General features: G+C 37.2%; 1 protein-coding gene across 13 annotated transcripts in view; it reads left to right on the top strand.

The window, feature by feature from the left end:
- The first annotated feature begins 230 nt into the window (after positions 1-230).
- Positions 231-8929, top strand: part of LOC18443583 (receptor-like serine/threonine-protein kinase ALE2) — a 39123-nt gene continuing 30424 nt past the window's right edge. For 10 of the 13 annotated variants that reach the window (XR_016056013.1, XR_016056012.1, XR_016056011.1 and 7 more), the window contains exon 1: positions 581-1071. Coding sequence is in view for 6 of the 13 variants with exons in the window: in XM_088867507.1 (XP_088723633.1) it covers positions 981-1071 (91 nt within the window). In the remaining 7 variants the exon portion in view is untranslated. Of the gene's footprint in view, positions 414-455; positions 1072-8929 lie in introns of those variants that run through there. The other 3 variants (XM_088867505.1, XR_016056014.1, XM_088867502.1) reach the window with 3 other exon arrangements.

Genomic DNA, 8929 nt, shown 5'->3' with positions numbered 1-8929 from the left:
TGAACAGTATTTTAAAAGATTATCACAAAAACTGATACGGATCTCAAAACAATTATCATATGAATGTATACTTGATTTTTCCATAGATCCGAGATAAATTTAATAGTGATCGTATAAGGTCGTACAATATCCTATATACATGGGTCGAAGAGGTCATATAGGATAATTTCTCATGTTTCGAACCGGGCATCACTTTCTCTCTTTATCCTGGCCTCTCTCTCTAACCTGGCATCACTTTCTCGCTCAAACCTGGCGTCTCTCTCTCTAACCTGGCATCTAAATCTCTGTCTGATTTCCCCTAAAAAAAGAAAATGGCGTTGTATCTTAATGGGTACAGTCACCTTTCATAGGAAAGTTGTCGGCGACAAATCTCCCCCAAATCCTTTGCCCCCATCTCTCTCTAGGATCTGGAGGTCAGCTCACTTTAATGGATAATGAACTCATTAGTGGAAGTTACAGTGTAATCGTAATTCATTCATGGCCGTTACTTTCTCTCTCTAGGCACCTCTCCTCAACTTTTATGAGAATTGCTCCCAGGAAGTTACGTTATAAACTCTGCCACACAGTGGTTATATTTCTTAAAGACATGTGATCTATCCCAGCTTTTTAGCCATTTAAGTACACTGATTGTCTCCTCCAGTGGCTGGTTTCTCTCTCTCCTGCACATTTCTCTCTCTCTTCATTCTGTTTTTTTTGTTTTTTTCATTTTTATAATTACTACTGCACCTTTTTTTTGGTGGGGTGTTCATTTTATTTGATTTTTTGTTGCCCCCATCTCTCAGGCGTTTGTTTGTGCAGTTATGGGTCTAAAGGAGAGGTTAGGTGGGTAGAGAGAGAGAGGGGGAAAAGTTTTGAAGTTTCAGGGCGATGCTCTGTTCTTGTTTTCTCTGGGGTAAAGCTTCAACAGGCGTTGCTTAGGGGACAAAGATGGGGGCTTCCTCTTTGTTCCTTCATGGGTTTTGTCTCTGTTGACAAACAATATGAGAATGAAGCAGAGAGGGAAATTTGTTGCTTTGATACTGGTGCTGCTTCTGTTGATGTTCACCTTCTTGTTTTTTGACACTCGAGCAGGTACCCTTTTCCTGGTTTTACGGTTTTTAGTTTGGTAACTTATTATACTTTCCTTCTCTTTGGGGTTGGAGAAACTTTTGTCATGTGCATTTGCTTGATGTTTTTCTCTGTGTTTCGAATTTGAACTGCTGCATTGTAAGCCTCAACCTTGCACTTAATTTTGCTCCTTGTAGAGATAGAGCAACTGTAAATCTGGACCAGTGCGAGACATCTATGTGAAACATATTGAAGAAGCAAGATTTCTGCAATATTCTTGACAACTTTCTGATAAATTCACTGTTGATATGGCAACTTTTTTGATTGATTCACTCTTAGAGATCTCTCATAATGTCTGGGAGTTAGAATCAGTTATGCTAGGGATCAGAAGCTTGCTAGGAAACGACTATTTCAAAATGTTGGGTATCTCATGTTGTGAGATCCAATGCGTATATTCAGAATTTTCAGTTTATATGTTTTTCAATTTGTTCTTTATTATTTTCTTGGTGCAGTGGAAACTCGTGTGGGAATTGTTTCCATGGGGCATTTCTTTCTTGCGCTGGTGAAGTAAGGAAATCAAAGTGGATGGCCTTAATCTGTGTTCTTTCTTTTTGTCTTCTCTGGCATAATATTCATCTTTGCAGGGCTTGTTGGGAGATGAGAGAGATTGTCCAGTCCATTTATTGCTTGTGAAGAGGGGATGGGATAAAAATGGGATAGGATATATAATTAAATTTGATACATTGTTTGAGGCCTCCTTGTTTTACAACACTTTGTTGTCATTTCTCATAACCAATTTGGCTTCGCAAGTTTAAAAGCTGTGAAAGTTCGGATCGCACGTGAAGTGGAAACTGGAGAACTTGATGGATAATTAGTAGGGTGTGATTGAAATAGGCAATGATTTTTTTGATAGCAACTTTATAGGAAGTATCAAACTTGGGTTGATAGATCCTTGTTGCAGTGAAGTGCGTATCCTTGTTATAATGAACTGCCTAATTTATGAATAATGTGACTTCGTTGGCTGAGGCAAGCAACTGCCAGATAATACAGAGAAGCAATGAAGGTTACCGAGATGTTGTTTTAGTCATTTGAGCGGTTTCTGACAAGCTTGGACTATACAATCGATGGGCATTAGCAAGAAGCAAGCCAAGTTGAAATGTGGTCAATGGATCTCCAGGACTCCACTTCCTGTTTAAATTTTATGCCCACAGTTAAATATGGGTCCTCGTTGAGGATGGAATTCAGATTGGAGTCATGCAACTTAGTATGAACTCTGAATTTTGGGAACCATATGCATTTTTGGGTGTTTTGAAGGTAGGGCCAAAAAGTGTATACTACGGCTGAAAATGCCTATTCACTGGCTTTGTATGGTTATATATGTTCCAACATATTAAATTCATCTAGCTATAGAAAAGAAACAACCTTTGTGTTTCCTTTAGTTAAATAAAACATTCGTTCTTATTTGGTGCTAATCCTAGCAATCCTTTACTTATTGAGGTGTTGGTGAATTTATGAGATGGGTTTCTTTGTTGTATCACACTTGTAGCTCTCATGTGCTCTGCATGATGCTGAAAGTGGCTTGGTATGAGAAAGACTAGGGTGAATGAGAAAACTGACAGCACAAGTCCCATGGGAGATATCAAACAATAATAATGACATTTCAATGGTTTGTTTGGACCATATTTCAGATCTCATAAAAAAACAAATTAAAAAGAGGAAATTAGGATGATTAGGCCACGGAAGTGGCCATTTTTGGATCCCATGTGTGGGGTTCTCTTTAAATGGGAGGCAGCCCATGTGGCTTGTGGTGAGCTCTTCTTTAAGAGGGGAGGTAACCACTTGTGAGTCGATCATTTAAGGCTGGCCTCCCCCCTTTTCTATTGCCGTGTATCACTATTAAAGATGACATGTACATAACTTTTTGAATATACATTGTTTTATTAAACCTAATTTTCTGAATATACATTGTTTTATTAAACCTATACTTATATAGAAAGAAGAAAGCCCTCCATTTTGCAGAAGGGTTGATTTTCATGTTCTTTTTATCTCTCTCGGTTCTTCTTTCTATGCCTGATGGGTCAAAATTCCTGACTATGAGTTTCTTGAGATCCAAATGTTGGATTTTGACAGTATTAGTGTCAAATCAAAGTGTATGAAGCTCCTTACCAATTTGGCATTAAATATCAAATAATAGCTATGCTTTAGAAGATCTTTGGGAATACAGATAAGAGAACCTACGAGCTCTGGTTGTATCCTGTAAGTATACCTATCGGGACCTGATTTCATCTTGGATTATACGCCAAGTCGGGGATGTTTAGTACTTCGAAGAAAGTGAGACTATGTTGTGCCTCAGGTCCTCCCATTTATATTTTCTTTGGTGTTTTTAATTTTGTATATATCTCTCCTTTCTACTTTGATACTGGGACCTAGACCCTCGGGGTTTAATTGATTAAAGAAAATTCTAAATATCATGTGAAAATTGACTTCAGTCAAGGTGAGATTATGCCGAAATTTTGTTACAAGGTAAGCAGGAAACCAACAATTTCAAAGTATTAAAGGTAAATTGAGATGGCCAGGATTAGTGAGATTGTGATGTAGTGATGGTGTGAAATTTAGAAGGTGATAGTCCATGGTCTACTATTTGTCGAGGACCTTGAGGGTTGACTCTGTACCAAAGAAACATGTGCTGCCCCTTCTAGTCCTACAACTTCTCATACTGAAAATAACCAGAATAATGGATCATCATCTAGCCAGACCCTGCTAGGCTAACAATGGCACAATTTACCAATCATTAGAAAAAATACAATAGTATAAAGAAGATGATTGCACGTGCAAAGGGCATATCCTGAATGCTTCAAGTGAATTCTTGTTTGCTATCTACTCAAGAATGCCATGTTTGCTATCTACTCAGGAATGCCAAAAACAAAGACCTATGGGAAGCTCTGGAGGCATAATACAAGAAAAATATGCTGAAAGAAAGAAGTCAATTTTAAGATTACAAAGGAGAGATCATTGTTGGCTCAAATCCATATTTTCAGACTATAGCCAATGAACATGCATCCAATGGTGTCAAATTTGATTAGTCCTTCCACATGGTGTGATAATAAACAAACTGCTGCCCACTTAGGAAGACTATAGAGAAACTCTGATATATAAGCTAGAGGACTTGAGCTTGGGGCATCTAATGACTCATCTGAGAATCAAAGAGGAGACCGGAATCCGAGATTTGAAAGTGTACACGTCACGGATGGTTGCTAGAGCACATGTCATTAAAGGTCCGAAAACAAGCCAAAGATCACTTAGGACAAAGGAAATATATTTATGGTATGCTACTTTGTGGAAAACCCTTTCAAATATGGAAATTCTGCAGGCTTCGAAAGAAGCAGCAAGATCAAGTTAATGTGTCTGAAGAAAAGTATGTTGTCATGATTTCCAAAGTAAATGTAGTAGGAGGGCACTATATAATGGTGGGTGGACTTAAGAGCGACCAGATATATATCTAATAGCATGTTTAGAGCATACGAAATGGTGGGAATGGAATTGTCCTTTGTCTAGGCAATTCTTCTTTTGCCAACGTTGTTGGAAAAGGGAAAGTAGAACTAAAATCATTTCTGGAAAATTTCTCACCCTTTTGGATGTATATCATGCTCTCGAAGTCCTGAGAAATTTAATGTTCATATACCTTTTAAATCAACAGGATTTTAAGCTTGTCTTTGAGTTCAACGAGTTCATCTTGTCAAGGAATGGTGTCTTTGTAGGTATGGGATATGCCTCTGTAGGCATGTTTAAGCTCAATGTAAATAATGAAACGCATAAATCTTCTTCTGTGTATATACTGCCTATTTCTTTATGGCATGGTAGATTACACCAACATTAATTTTTATGCTTTGAAGAAAGTGAATGCTTTAGACATTATCCCGAAAAGTGAGAATTTGGAGAACACTCTATATGATATGCCTGTACTGTGTAAGATCACAAGGAACGCTTCCCTAAATCCAAAAGAAGTTTCAAATTATTGGCATTGATACACAATGATGTTTGTGATTTGAGAGATGTATATAGATCTGTGGTGGGAAGAAATACTTTTTTACTTTTATTGATCATTTCTCAAGATACTTTTTTACTTTTATTTGATTGGAAACAAAGATAGAGTATTTGATGAATTCATAATATACAAAACATAAGTTGAAAACCAATAAATTTGAAAATTAAGGTTTTCAGAGGTGATTGACACACTAGGTTCACTAAACATTGTGGAAATAATGGAATTAGCGCCAATTTTCTGCCCCATACCATGATAGAATGCTTTAGCCAAAAGGAAAATAACACACTTATCTTTATGGTGAATGCCATGCTCATTAATTCAAACCATCTTGCTAATTTTTTGGGAGAGGCTTTAGTGTCAGCATGTTATGCTTTTAGTAGATTGCCATACTCAAAATCTAATGCTACATGCCTACATCATATGAACTTCAGAAAGGAAGGAAACCTTATTTAGGATTTCTCATGGTTTGGAGTCGTTAGCCTTGGTAAGACTCCTTGACCTTAAGAAGCTCAAACTTAGATCTATTAAGTGTGTTTTTATGGGCTACGCTAAACTAGGAGAAGCCTATACATTTCTGGACTTTGAATCTAGTGTGATTGTGGAGTCCAGGATGCAGAGTATTTTGAACACCCTTTTATTGGAGAGCACGGTAATGAATACGAGGAATGTCATGGAAAATGTATAATTGATGAGCATGAAAACCCTGAGGACTTAGAACCCAGGAGAAGTAAAAGAGTTGGGAAACAATTGATTTTGGACATAACTTAAAAGATGTATGTCATTGAAGAACAACCTAAAAGTTTACAAGATGCATGTCCTCACGCGATGCTCCATTTTGGTGGGAGGTGCTCATCAATGAGATGGATTACTAGTAAATAATACTTGGAGTTTGGATTTACCTCCTCGTGGTAAGCCTTATGGTATCAGGATATTCGAAAAGAAAATTAAGGCAGATGGTACTATTGAGCAATATAAAATAAGACTGGTTGTGAAAGGTTCTAATCAAAATGAAGTTGTCGATTTCTTTGACACCCATGTACCATTCGCTCGAATAGCTACCATTTGATTTTTCATTGCATTGACGTCGTTTTGTATTGATTGAAACAAGCACCTAAATAATGTCATGAAAAATTTAAATATAATTATTTTAGGAAAAAGTTTATATTAGGTTGCAACCTTATATATAGAAGTAAGGTGCACTTCAAAAATCTTATGGAAAAGAGTATTCCGAAGTTAAAAAACCTTCCAATTGATCATCTCGATCTCGAAATGTGTGGATATATTAAAACAAAAGAATTTCAAATCCTAAAACTACTTGTGCATCTTGTAACAAGTTTTCTGGACTGTCTATTTTCAAGTGTTTATAGATTTGCTCAATTTTCATAGTATTTGGAATTTTAAATTTCATAATTAAGGTTGAACTTAGATTTTCAAGCCATTGTAAGGTTTCCAATATCGGAATCACATCTTCTGGCAAAATTTAGAGGTGTACCTTACTTGGATAATATAAGGTGAGTACCTTATACAAACCTCAACCATTATTTTATCATAGGGGTACATGTGTGTACGCTCGAGTTTATGATGTTGAGGTTATTATTTGCTTGTATATGGATCACTCATACTCTTCTGAATTTAATATGGAAAACACAAGGCAAGCTAATGTGATACTTAGAATCAACTTAGTGAGGAAAGCAACTAGTTATACTTTTGCCATTATGTAGAGAAAGTGCTCAAAAGATTTGATCATTTTTAATATAGACTATTCTCTTGAGAGCCCCCTATTAGTCCTTGTTGAGCATAGGGCCTCACAAGAAATGAAAGACCCTTTCAAACCAAGAAAGAAACCAAGTCAACTGACTATGCCCTTGAGGGTATGCCGACAAGAAGAGAGGCGCAATAGCAATCCAAAGAAAGGAGTAAGTAAGCTGGGATCGGAAAAGAAAGGTTGTAGGCCCGTAGGAACCTTCCTGTGCTCTAATGAGGGTCAATTGGTCCACCTCTAAGGCAAAATGAAAGAGTAATTGCCTGAGTGGTGGTGGAAACCTTACCCCGAGGGGAAGAAGGGAACAAGAATGGGTGCCTGTCAAACCTTGTGTAATTTAGGGCAGTGAAAGCCCGGACAATGTGGGCAGTGTTTTATATAAGATCTAACGAACTTTGGAGGGGAGGAGATAGGTTTTTTGACCCCTTAGGATTCTCATATTAAACTCAACAAGAATTGTGAAGGTCCTGTTTCCCATTTGGATTGTGCAAGAATCATTGGATGTATAATATATGTAATGTCTTGTACTAGGCCTGATATAGCCTTTACTATGGGCCAGCTGGGTATATATACTAGAACCCAGGTCAACAACATTAGAGAGCGGTCTATAAGGTCCTAAGATATCGAGGCTGCTTCATGCGAGAATTAAGTGTTCTCCAAATGCACTAATGAAACCCAGGAATGGGCTCAAGGCCTTTAAAGTGCAAGCCTTTTAGGAAATAACAACTAGTTGAAGGGTAATGTATGGCATGTGGGGAGGCTTATCATAATGGACATAGTTTGATTTTCTTTCACTCGCTATCCTGGTAGGCATTCCATATACATGGAGGTTCAAGTTTAAGAGATACCTTTACTTATGCATAATCCTTCCTGAATTTGAAGAGAGAGAAAATTGTTTAAACCAGTTATTTAGAAATAGGTGGGGCATTATTATATATTTGTGTAAATTCAAAACAACTGGGGGTTTCTATAGTTTGTTTGGACCATGTTTCGGATCTCATAGAAAAAAAATTAAGATGATTTTTTGAATTTCGCTTGAGTAATCTGGGAAGTTTGCCACAAGAGAACTTGCAAGTTCGGTTGCAAGAAAACATGATTGGGCCACATTAGTGGCCATTTTTGGATGCCATGTGTGGCCTTCTCTTTCCATGGAAGGCAGCCACACGTGGCTCGTGGTGAGCTTCCGTTTAAGATGGGAGGCAACTATATATGGGTCCATCATTTAAGGCTTGCCTCCGCCTTTTTTTTTGCCATGTGTCACCATTAAAGGTGACATGTAAGTTTTTTAATGTATATTATTTTATTAAACCGTTGTTTATATATAAAGGATGAAACCCTCCTTTTTACAGAAGGTTGATTTATAAACTCATTCTTTTTATCTCTCATAGTTCCTCTTTCTCTTGCGAAGGGTCGAAGAAACCTGACTATGAGGTTTTTTCAAATCCAGGACTTGGTCTTTGAAGCTATTAGTGTCAAATAGAAGCTTCCCAATTCCTTCCCATTTTAGCTGTAAAAATTAGAGAACAACTATGATTTTAGAAGATCTTTGGGAAAGCAACTTAGAGAACCTATGACAGATTTTTCCGTGTTGGTTGTATCCTACAAGTATACTCACCGGGACTCAATTTTTCATATTGGGTTATATGCCAAGTCAAGGGCGTTTATCCTTCAAAGAAAGTGAGACCATCTTGTGCCTCCAGGTCCTCCCTTTTGTATATTATTTGGTCTTTTTAATTTTGTATATCTGTCTCTATTCTACTTGGATATCCAGAGCTAGACCCTCAAGGTTTAATTGGGACTAAAGAGAATTCTGAAGTATCATGTGAAAATTGACTTCAACCAATGGGAGACTTTGTCACAAGGGAGGCAAGAAATCAACAATATAAATCAAACTATGCAGAACATTTGTACATTGTATTTTTTTTAATTAGTTTTGATGAAGAACTTTCATGGGTTTTTGTGATGTCCTTAAAACAGTTAAAAGAAAGGATTGAGTTGCACCAACACAAAATCAGCAATATTCTTTGTTTGCGATTTTTTCCGATCCATATGCGTATGACATGGTCAATCATGAG

The sequence above is a fragment of the Amborella trichopoda genome, chromosome 5, assembly GCF_054954075.1.
Source record: "Amborella trichopoda isolate Santa Cruz 75 chromosome 5, AtrichopodaSantaCruz75HAP2 v2.0, whole genome shotgun sequence".
NCBI lineage: Eukaryota > Viridiplantae > Streptophyta > Magnoliopsida > Amborellales > Amborellaceae > Amborella > Amborella trichopoda.
This window is presented reverse-complemented; position numbering and strand designations above follow the sequence as displayed.